At 41.5% G+C, this 12,307-nt stretch overlaps 1 protein-coding gene across 6 annotated transcripts in view; it reads right to left on the bottom strand.

Annotated features, from left to right (window-relative positions):
- The window catches only part of RAD18 (RAD18 E3 ubiquitin protein ligase), a 67,273-nt gene that overhangs the window by 28,629 nt on the left and 26,337 nt on the right, over positions 1-12,307 (bottom strand). For all 6 annotated transcript variants that reach the window (XM_080605570.1, XM_080605571.1, XM_080605566.1 and 3 more), the window contains 5 exons: positions 8,542-8,897; positions 6,226-6,325; positions 3,340-3,524; positions 1,310-1,386; positions 538-598 (listed from right to left, as the gene is read on the bottom strand). In XM_080605570.1, coding sequence (XP_080461696.1) covers positions 538-598; positions 1,310-1,386; positions 3,340-3,524; positions 6,226-6,325; positions 8,542-8,897 — 779 coding nt within the window. The remainder of the gene's footprint in view (positions 1-537; positions 599-1,309; positions 1,387-3,339; positions 3,525-6,225; positions 6,326-8,541; positions 8,898-12,307) is intronic.

The following is a 12,307-nucleotide window of genomic DNA, read 5'->3' as shown; positions in this document are numbered from 1 at the left end:
CAAAACCCGTGTTTTAAGAATCACACGGACTCTTACACCGAGCGGGAGACTGAAAGAACTCCTCAGCAGCCTGGGCAGCAACAGGACACTGCCGCCCACATGGCCAGCGCTGCTTGGGTCTCAGGGAGTCCTTCCAGAGCTCTGCTCCTTCCAGCTGCCCACGGGTTCCCAGAGAAACCACACAACTATGCACTGTGCATCCGGGGAGGCAGACAGGAAAACTCTGCTGTTCTTTATATCCAGCGAACATGTAGGAGGACCAGAAGGTAAGCAGAAAGTGCATAAGTGGAGGTGGGTCAGGGAGACTTCCACCTCAATTTTACCCCGTCCTGGCAGTGAGTTTTCTCTCTTAACAGAGACTGTGTTTCAAAGAGGAAATTTCAGCCCAAATAAGAGAACTTTCAGCTTTTTCCTTCATCTATTAAACTGATGGACACGGGGAATAAACAGGTGTGCGTCCGTGTGTGTGTTTTAGCACAGAGGGAATAAAAAGATGACTTAATGAGGAAAATGAAGTGAAACTTGCATATTACTTACGATATCCGGTGTGGATCTTGTCTATTTCTTCCTCTGTCTGATCCTTTGTAAAGGTCAAGCTCTACAGAAATCACATGAATGTTTATTTACAAAGAGAAAAAGCTGATAAAGCTGCAAACTTTAAAACTACAGACTTAAGTGGACAAAGGCTCAGCCATTCATTCCCCCACCCACTAACTCTTACTACCTCATCCGCAGAAAGTAATATATATTTAAAGTATGTATATATGCTGTTTTGCTTTGCTTTCACAAAGACAACAAGCCTAAGCCAAACTACCCCGTGTAACATCCAGCGTGTGTGGGCCATAAAGTACTTCCTAATACTGTGCAATAAATGTGCACCAAAAGTCACAAAAGTATCATATGTCATGGGAAAAGAACAGGCACTATTGCTAATATGGAAACGAGGAATTTGTTAGATAAATCGAGAGAATTCTAGGAAGCAAAATATTCCCCGCACTACCATGGAGGGTCAAAACCTTCCAGTATGACCAAGGGGAACATTTCTCCAGAATCTTTATTGTAATCAAAAAAAAAAAAAGTCTTACTTAAGTGGTTTGGACATAGAGACGTCAGCAGTATACTAAGAACTGCCCATGACAAAAGACCGATATGAGAAAGTCGTGATTAGAAGATGGTATATGCAAAGTCCCACACGCAGTCTGGGAATCTGGGAACTGCCACGATAACGCGACAGGCAAACACGCTCAGTGCCCACACTACGATTTATCCTATCCATCCCCCCATTTGGGAACAAGGACAATTAGCTTACACTTTCTCCAGTTTTATTAAATTCAAGCTGAACCCGAATCTTCTCAGTCTTTTCCAGCTCTTTAGCAATCTCTGCAACTGTTCAAAAACACAACAAACAGATCGTTAAAACAGGAGATGTCAGAGCGTTCCCAGCACTAAATGAAACTACTGTTAACTTCAATCACGGAGACAAACCTGCCTTAGCTTTCCAACAGTGAAACTCGGGCTCGGATCCCAAGCACTTACAAGCCGACAGGTTTCACACCAGCACTCGGGGGACATTTGCCAACGCCGAGCGCCGGGCAGCGCTTCTGGCAGCTGCCTCCCGCAGCTCCTCGGCCCTCGTGCTCACGTTTCCTCCACACCAAATTGACAGAAAAGCGTAGTCTTTTCACATCATACTTGAATCTTTCTCTACCACACTGTACACTATCTGTGGCATACAGGAATGTCTTTTATAAAAAGCTTCCATTTTAAAATGTGTCCTTAAACAAAAAATAATGAAATACACTTATCTTATTTTTACCTCCGAGGACTACCTTCCAAGGCAACAAAAATCTGTCTGCAGGCTTATACCCAAAACCCACAGTCTAGGCATGAATTACAACCTACCCTAACCATTAGGTCAGACACCTCAAAAGCATATAAACACACTCAACACTGTCTGCATGGTTTATTTTGACATTTACTTTTACAAACATATTTCTACACTTAATCATTTTCAAACAGCTACTAGGTAGCTACGCAGATTATTAAAACAAACACTTCCACTAGAGAGTAAAGTTGCCAGAGAACAAGAAGCTTATTATGCTGCGAAGGAGTAAAACCTGTTCAAAACTGGTTTAAGCAAAATCCAGGAATTTGGCACCTATGCTTCCTCAGAAGCTCAGGTATTTGTATTTTACGGTGACCTTAGGTTCACTGCTACCATCAAAAATGCATGTCTGCATCCTAAATGCTAGTTTAATAATTCACCCTTTATAAATAGGTATGGAGGCAGAACTCAGTGAGAGCTTTGCCTTATTTAGAGGATCCTAGCCAAAGCACCGTGTAACGCACCGTGAAACTTCATTTAGCTAGCTTGGATGACCTACACAGACAGGGCCTCCCTGCTGCTTCATCGTGAGCATCAAGTGAAGAATCACCCCCAGAAGGGCAACACGCAGCACATCAAGAGGCTGACAGAGCCGCACGTACGGCAGAGCTGAGCTCCAGCAGAGGCAGGAGGCTCCAGCCGAGGCAGCGCCCACCTCCCGCGGCTGCCGGCTGCATGGCGGCAGCAACACCAGCCGGGTCATGCCACCCTTCCTTCGCCCCGAGCCCAGCGCCGAGCAGGAGCAGACCGTTCTGTTCCTCCCTGGCATCGGAGCTGCTCGGCTCCTGCCGGCCTGCCTGCCGGGGGCTGCCTACCTCCAGCACCTACTGCAGCCACCCCTCTTCTGCTGCCTCTGGGGGCACTCGGGAAGGGGCTCCGAGGGGATTTAGCTGCATTGCCAGATCAGCATAAATCGCTGACGTTGACATCCTGATACCAGTGCTGTTCTTGCAGGCATAAACTTGCTAAGACTCTATCCCTGTTAAGTCTTGCTGAAATGAAATATAAACCTAAAACTTGCTGAAATCGAACGCAATCTTAATTGTATGTGCTGGTTCTCAACACAGAGATTTCCCGAAGTCCTGGAAAACAATTTTTAAAAGCACCAATATTTATTTTCAAATGTGCTCAGGCGCAAACCAAGTGGTGGTGCTTGGCACCTAAGTCACTTACAGATTTAATCTTTCTTTAGTTCTTATTCAAGTTCTTAAAATGTTTAGAGGAGCAAAATGAAAAAGCAAGTAGTGTTGGTTGCAAGGTTGCTTTTCTCATAAGCTTACTCCTACATGCCAAGCCCAGAGCTGGCAAGTAAATTCATGATTTCAAAAAAATCAGGATCTTATAATCATTACAAATACCTAAACCAGCCTGTTCCTACCCTGTGAACTAAAAGAAAGAGAAATGCATACAAAGAGTTTGTGATGATAAAAACATTCCTACAATTTCTAACTTACCAGATTTGGGATTTAGAGAATCACATTGAGCATTATACATGTGCACAAATTCCTGGTGTCTTTTAATGAGCTGTTGCCGGGTCCCATGGGCAGACAGTCCGTGTTCCTTTAGTTTCTTCTTCAACTCACGATCAGAGAGCAAGTTGTAAACAACTTTAGGCATAGGTTTCCTTTTCTGAGTAGAACTGCAAAAGGAAGAGGAAACAAACATTTTTTCATTGATACTTCTAGTAAGAACACAAATACTGACTTGCGTTTTTACAGGGCATTTCACCCACTTTGGGTAAGGAACATCTGAAGGAGTGATTTCAGCCGTGACTGACGTACAGCACATCACACAACGTACGACTAATGCAACAGCAAGAGCTCTAGGAAGACAGAACGCTTTTCCATCTACCAAAAAGAACATTTCAAACATACAAAAAGCAAGAGGTCTCGTCTGATTGCCTTTAGGGAACTGTGCAAACGCCACTTCCCAAGTAACCAGTACTGCCGCTCCATTTTTGATATTGACAGCAAGGGCTTCAAATCACACCAGCAAACTCAGTATTGCTCGTCTTCATTAGGATCAGGCTGATGTTCAGTCTGGTTTGCAAAGGAACTGTGCTGAATTCAGACTGCTGAAACATAAAGACTTTCCAGACAAATACTGGCCATGTCCTACCCAAATTAGTTGGGGAAGTTTTAAAAGCATTAAAACTGCAACCCCAAACTTGAATTATGAGATTTTTTCATCTTTCTATGAAAATGACTTCAATAAAGACACAATCATGCAATTGAAAGCAAATTTGTAGTTCCCATCTGACAGAAGGATAGGTCAGTAATATAGAAAATGACATTAAACATAAACAGTGCTCTCAGATGAACAATGTCTAAAAACAAGATTTACTCCTTCACACTGCCATATGTTAGAAGAACTCAGCGTTCCTAGAACAGCTCTGGGAAACATCTTCATTACAGGAAACTGCCACAAAAAATTCACATCTTACCACAACTTTTATTATCCAAAATGAGCAGAATAGTTTTTCTGCACAAAATATCTCAGTCTTCTCTACGTCTCCCAGTGAAAATATAAACTAGCCAACAAAGGCACTGAAATCCATCTACTATCTCACTCACTTTCAACTTAAATCATGCTTTATTCCAACTTATTTCTAATTACAGAAGAACAGCATTTCATTATAGACATTTTCCTTCCTGAAGCAAAATAAAATTTAGCTGCACAGCTCTGAATGACAGAGAAGTTAACAGCTTTCTATTGTGAAAGCAAGAGATGTTAAAACTTTATTCAGCACTTTTAGCTCATCATTCTGCAAATAAATCTCAAGTTTAAAAAAAAAGTCCTAAGCAAAAATTGTCATTATTTTATATCATTTAGTCTCAGAATCTGCAGCACAGCTGCAGATTCTTTTGGGAAATAGAAAAAAAATAATTTAATCTTTTCATTAAAGATTCTGAAACCTCCTAAAAAAGTTCTGTATGTACTGTGGTTCGCCAGCAGCATGACCAAGAATACAGCTGACAGCTTTGCGAGCAGACAGCTAAGTGAAAACAGCTCATAACTGTTTTGAATCTTAACATCTTTTTTTCATTCTTGGAAAAAAAAAATGCAGTGTTCTCTGAACACACGTTTACCTGTTATAACTATGCCTGTCCAGGTTTGGGGGACTAAATTTTCAGTTCTGATGAAATACTGCTCAACTGCTAACATGGTATGCCATGTGCTCCTAATTTGAGAATAAACAGAGCTGTAATTCCTCAGAGAAGAACTAGAGGTGTGTTGTTACTGAAACCTGAACGACACTGCCATAAAATAAATACATTGCCAAAGCCACACTCAAAACACAAGATCCAATCCCCCAGTATCAGGATCTTGCATGATACTTTCCTAAAGTCCAAGAAGTCTAGACAAAACAAGCAAAATTTAAAATTCTATTAGGAACATGGGACTGACACCGAGGAGCTGGCTTTTATTTTCATTCTTTAAGAACAGTGAAAACAGTAAAAAAAAATTTTAAAAAAATCCCAAATGAAAATTAAAATGTAACATCAGATTTCCATGTTAGTTTACCATTTATTCATCTTAAAAATCCTTCAGCTTATAGATTGCAATCTAAGCATCACTGAGCAAGTTTAGAGCCTACATAAAATTACTTCCTAATTTAAGGTTCAGAGGACTTGGTAACACTACCAGGCAGTAAAACTGCACAGAGTAAAAGTCCCTCACAGTTGTCAAGTCTGATCAGTCAGAAGTCATAATGGCCTGAATTTATGCTAGTAAGTAAGAAAGACTGAAGTCTACACTTCTGACATGAACATGGAGACTATAACAAATTCTAGGATGGAAGCATAAAGTCACAGGCACGCATAAACCTTATGAAAATTAGTATCTTAAAGGAAGCAACCTTAACTGGAGTCATTGGAAGAGAACCACAGTGAGCAGAGTGAGGCACAATTTTTACTTTTTAACTTGACAGCTAGTGAAGCAATTTTTGTTTGGCCCATTTGAATCAGGAATTAATTTACTTACCAAGTGAAAAATGGGAACAAGGTTTATCTGAATAGAACTGTAATGCTAGTGAGCAGAAATTTGATGACAATCATGTACAGACTAGGTTTACTTCCCATGTTAAATTCTTTAAAACATTACCGAGTACTATCCTGCCACTAAAAAAGTAACTCAGTTGCTAATTCGCAATACTTCCTTGAAAGAGCAAAATCACCACTATAATCTTCATAGAGTGATTTTACATTGGCATATGTTACAGGTAATCAAGAAACAAGCACAGTCCACTATATTATTACAACCCATCAACTAATGTTTCTTATTTCAGCAGTGCAGAACAATAGCTACATGCACACAAAAAGTTCTGAGATGTTTCTTACCTTCTAAGGCGGTCCTTCTTCTCTTCTCTGGTCAAGCAGCTATCTAGATGTTTGTTTATATATTCCTCTGGAATAGCAACCCCACAAACAGGACACTCCACTGAAAGCAAGGGAGAATGGTTTTACTAGCATGTATATTACAACACAAATCAAGTATTTTCATAAGAAAAACTGTTGATTGAATAAAATGCAAACACAGAATTCCAGGTTTCTGCTGTTATGGTATTTAAAAAAAAAAAAAGTTTTGGCACATTTGTCCAGAACCTTCATTTTTAGCACTCATTTTCACTCCCGAGCACTTATTCCCCTTTCTGTGTAATATCAGAATGCATCTCATCTTCCTCCCTGCAATCAAAGGAAATGAAAACTGTAGTAAAAAATCTAGAACAACATGCATACTACAAGGAACCCTAAGGACTAATACAGACTCACAGAATCATCTAGGTTGGAAAAGACCACCAAGATCATCAAGTCCAATCATTAACCTAGCACTGCCAATATGAGCATATGCTTATTTCTGTGATAATCCCTTTCATTTTTGCAGTATTTCACTCCTATATTTAAGAGGTTGTTGTATTTTGATAGAGCAGTATAGCCCAAAATTTATTCATATTAACTTCATGTTTCCATATTTCAAATCTGTGGGTCTCAAAACTCACATCGATACATGAGTTAGTTAACCTCACAGGAATTCTGTGATCTGAATACGCTTCATAGTCCATCCCCCCTTTCTTTTTAAAGTGCCTGTAACTCAATTTTGTGACTTTCACTCACTCACAACTGCCCTGTAACTGACCCCACCCATGTCAGAATTCTTCTTGCATCAGATTTGCAAGAAGTACTTGTGAAGGCCACCTGTAATGACAGTCAAAACACAGACTTAAAATATTTGTCTTTTGCAATTGCATTCTGTACATTCTGTAAAAAAAACAAAAGGGTAACGTTAAATGAACAGCATGAGACAGATTCTCTAACCATTATCCTCTGTATTAGAAAATCAACCTGGATTTTTAAAAAGAAGCAAAACACAACCTAGCAAAAACACTGAAATGTGTGAATTCAGAGCTACCTGGTAACGCTGCTTTATAATTCCTGACTTACAACAATTAACTAGGACATTTAGCAAAATAACAAAATAATAGACTACTCGTAACTATTGTATTTGAATTTTACACTTCAATTCTTAACACAACAATTAATAGTTACTAGAAGAACTTCAGCACTGCCTCATTTGGAATCACTCATTTATATTCTCTGACCAACTACTTTGCACTTGTTGAAGTAATTTCAATGTAATGCATACCTGAGCGTTTAATAAGGTCATAAAATGGTCAGCAAGTGAAAATTTCAGTTGCTCAAGAATAAATGAGAGCGAAAATTTCATATGAGTTTAAAATTACTAATGGGAGCAAGTCTGATTAATAAAACTAGAAAACATACCTTCTGGCTAGGCTGATACCATTTTCATATGGCTCCTTTTCTGGCGGTATTACATTCTACCCAGCTAATGAATAAATATGAACTCCCAAGTTTCAGTCAAATAAATTGTTAAACAGAAGAATATATAAACATGAACTATTGAGTATCAAAATTTTACTCCAACCAACTCCAAGTTGGTCCTTTCCAACTCAGGATATTCTATGATTTTATTAGACTTTTAGTTAAATAAGATGCCTGCTGTGATGTCAAAATTAAGAAGATACTGTCATTTCACTGCAGTTGATTAGTATAAATGGACGTTTACATGCTTCAATAAATTAATCTACAATTACAGGAGAATAAAGCAGATTACTTTCTTCTGAAGAATGTATGAATAGGAACATTAACAAAACTGAAACCATGATCGTTTTGATTGGGGGTGTACCCCTCAAATAGCAAACAAAATGTAAAATACCTTGCTTATGGTTACTGAGGATATACGAGAACAACAAGTATCAGTGTTGTCTGTCTGCTCATCAAATTGAAGGAAAAGAGAAAATGACTTCACTTTTTACTCAATAAATCTGTTGTGCAACTTTTCTGTTTGTTTTTAAAAGAGTTGTTACACAATACAAAGGAATCTATAAGAGTCAAACTCAATTTAATTACTTGACATCAGCCCAAACTTCCTCATCAAGAATATGCTTGTAGCAGTAGTCTGAACGAACCAGTCCAGCTAAGCAGGAAGCACCTGAGCACGCCCGTGCTTTAAGTGCAAATCTGGGCAATGCAGAAAAGAGATGCATGCCACAGGCTGATGGTACTTATATGCACACAGCCAGCTGCAGCTACGGACTTGGGGAAGTGAGCAGAACAACAAAAAATTAATCATCTCACCTTTGTTGACTACTTTTACCACTGACGTAGAAGGTTTTTCACGACTTTTGGTGCATTCAGAACTCTCTTGTGATCCCACTTCGTTGTCTTTGCCACCAGCCTCTGCAGAGCTGCTACAGAGGTTATGATGTTTCTCAGTTTTGCAAACCTTCCGATCTGTTTCTGCCAGACCATCTGTCTCTGTCAGGGTGCAAACATTTTCCTTTCTCAAGAAACTGTCAATCACTGGCACCTCTTCTTTTAAAACTGGCCAAGACGCAGGAGTCCTAACGTGGCTTTTGCCAGCTGAAGGCCTGCTACAGGCCAATGGAGATGAAATCAGTGGAGTATCCAGGACCAACTGGACCAGCTGTTGCCTAGAAGTATCCAAAAGACAGCATGCAGTTAGCTACGTCTAACAGCATTGCTAGCTTTTTCTTTGAGAAGAAAACAGAAGGAAAACAGCTGGAGTTTTTCCTCCATTCCTTCCTCACTGTCCAGTTGCTAACATGCAGCACTTGGGAATCATCTCGCCCACGCAAACCAGAAGCATCATAGTTCAGTACTGCCATGCTCAGCAGAATATAAAAATATTTTCCCTATTTTCAAAGAAAATAAATTACATTTTGCAAAATTAACAAAATGAGTGTCAACACATCACACAGACTACAATAAAGAACAAAGTTTTCCCCCCTTCTTGAAGATCACAGATAACCGTGGCTCCTGAAACCACAGGGCCTACCAGGAAGTATTTCCGTGCTCTCCACGAGCAGCACAGCTACCCAGCCCAACAGAATCCCACTAAGATAACCGCACGCTTGTCAGCTCTTGAGACTCGGCGTCAGGTAACCTCAGCTAGTCCATGTTACACATTCAGTGCTGAACAGCCAAAGGGCACAAAGTCTCCACTCTTTTCTCATTCAAAGTACAGGGAAAACACCACCATCCGCAGAGACAGCCTGCTTCCATCCCCAGCATCACGCCGACTGCTCTTGTATGTGTGGCTTTCCTCCACCTCACTCCCTGCCTTCCCCAGGGCCAGCAAACATAAAGATGTCAGTTAAACAGAAGACTCTTTTCAAATAAATACACTCGTGTTTTATCAGTAGGAACACGGGAGGAGCAGAAGGCTTGTTCTTCTGCCTGTCTCATCAGTGCTCCTAGCTTTGAGCTAATGCAAAGAATTACAAAGCCTGTTGTCCTACTCAAACAATTGAAAAAGATCTCAAAGACATGTTTTACTCCTACTTCCCCCAGTTTTTTTTGCAGAGTTGTGTTTATTTTGCCACGCATTTCACACGGATCAATCTAAGCCAAATGAAGCCAGAGCCCGCATTCTTGGCACGCAGACTGCATAGCACTGCAGCTGTCTAGACTGCCCACATACCTCAGGGTTCACTTTCACTCCTGAATCATCACAGGTGAAGGAAGGCTTTCCCAACCCACAGCAACAGTAGACAAACCACATGCACCATGCTTACCCACCGACACTTTGACAAGTCCTCCACATCCTGAGGGTCACAAAGAAGTTCATGTCATCCACCCAAAAAGAGCCAGCAAAAGTACATGTGCAATCATTAACCTAATCCCCTTTAATTTCCTGCTCAATCCTCCCTCAGCAACCTGCACACAAGGCACTTGCCAAGCCCTCCAAGCACACAAAGCACGAAGCTGTGCACGAGCACAGCTGCCCAGGTCATTACTAGCTTCCTTCCTGCCTTGCTGCCATTCTCACGACCACCACCTGCCGAGCCCCAGCCCACTGCACCAGCAGAAGTCCTACAATAAAAAAAAAAGTCAATTGTACATGCTCGCTAATGAAATGCCGTGACTTTACAGCTTTGATTTTGACAATTCACTCCATCTGAGGTGTCAAAGCCTCTGGAAAGAGAACAGCTGTGGGAGCTGAGCTTCATTTCTGTGCCCCCCTCAACTCCCCAAACCATATGACTTTCCCATATATATGACCTTCCTGCTCTACCATACATGTGGCATGAGATACCTGATCGGGTATCAGCTATTTCAGGACATCCCCACGCTTACCCAGTGCAATGAGCTGAAGAGAAAGGAGCTCAAACCGCGCGCTGCAGCCCAGCGAGAACACACTGTTCCCATGATGTTTGCAGAACAGAAGGGATTGCCCCTAAGACACACAGGTCTACATTCTCAGCCTGCAAAGTTCTTAACTCAAAAAGGATAAATAAGAGTTGACCTAATTCAGCTTACTATTCATTTTCTGTTAAAAAAGAAAAAAAAGTAAGAGACCGTGAGTGATGCACCTACAGAATGTACACTACCATAAAATTATTTCTCACTGCACTTTCACGATGACACAAAACCCATACTAAGTCTGAAGTACAGCTGTGCTTTCAGATTTTATAGCTGAAGATGTTTGAGCCTCAGGTAACTACTTAGAATACTTTTATGTCATTTAAGGTAAAGATTTATCATGTCTGAAAATACCTAATGAATAATTTTCTGTATACATGAATGTTTTGAGAAGATACTAAGTCACTGGGTGTCCCTACAATTATACCAGTTTAAGATAGATTTTTGATAAATGAACAGAATAATCAGCTCAGCACACTTAAAGTTTCGCAGTGGTTATATTCAAGCTGGACTCAGAAGCCTGACTTGGGGTTGAAGTTTCCTGGATTACTGCTTTTAATGACCACATTTGTCAGCAGCAATTCGCAGCCATCCCAAGACGCTGACTTTCTGCAGTACAAACAAGCCCAATTAAGCGTGGCAGCAAAACTATGTTGTTCTGTCTGCTCATGCCTAGATATGGACTGGGAGCTTTTAGGGAGGTTAATTCCCCAACTGACCCAAATACAGAGTGGTCTAGCTACTGTTGTCATAGGATCAGCTTCACGGGAAACTCGGGAGCTAGCTGAGTGAGAACACGAACAGCGAGCCTTGGCGCAGCCACGTCCCACTCCTGCGTCGTGCTTGCTGCTTACCAGGGGCATTTATCTTCCAAAAGTGCCAGAAAGTTCAGACAGAGCATCGCTGTCTGGGGCCATCGGCAGTAGCGAGTGGCATATGAAGCACCTCCCGCGCTGCAGGTAAAAGCACGGTATTCTTTGACTCGGAGGTAACAAACTACAGCCCCAGAAGACCGCGTGTTGGGTTTGACTAGCTGCTTTAATGGTAGGCTGCCTGCGTGAAAACCTGGGGCAGGCTGAAGAAATCAGAGTCGCTGAGCAATTCCAACGCAGCCTGAACGATCGCCTGAGGGCAGAGCTGGAGGGAGCGCGAGGGCTGCCTGCCACCAGGAGCGGGCAGCAGCCGCAGGCAAGGCCGCGGGGCCCTCACTATTAGCAAGGCTCGGCGTTTGGGTGATTCGCCCTGTGCGAGAGGACAGGCTGCCCAACTCGGGCAGAGCGGCTCTGAAGCTGCGGGATGGGCTACCCAAGTAAAAGACCATCTTGCTTCATGTGCAGCTAGTTAATGCCTGCATGGAGGCAGCCCGAACTGAGAAACCTTCTGACCAAACGTCAGTGCCTGTAACAGCCCTCTCAACGCAACATGGCCTGGTACAAAACAGAGAGAGGAAACAGAAAAACAACACAAAAACCAAAACCTATCCTAGCAATAAGTCGATAATAAAGGTTGCTTTAATTACACCACTGCTGTACAAATAACCTTATGGAATTATTCCTTGACGTGAAGGATAAGGACCTAAAGAAATTTTCTGAAGGGATCCGACTTTGGTACAGCATCAGTGGAAAGGACACTAAGAAAAGAACACGATAACTCATTTGCCGAAACACACCAAGTCTCT

This window comes from Anser brachyrhynchus (genome assembly GCF_964034855.1).
Source record: "Anser brachyrhynchus genome assembly, chromosome: 10".
Lineage (NCBI taxonomy): Eukaryota > Metazoa > Chordata > Aves > Anseriformes > Anatidae > Anser > Anser brachyrhynchus.
This window is presented reverse-complemented; position numbering and strand designations above follow the sequence as displayed.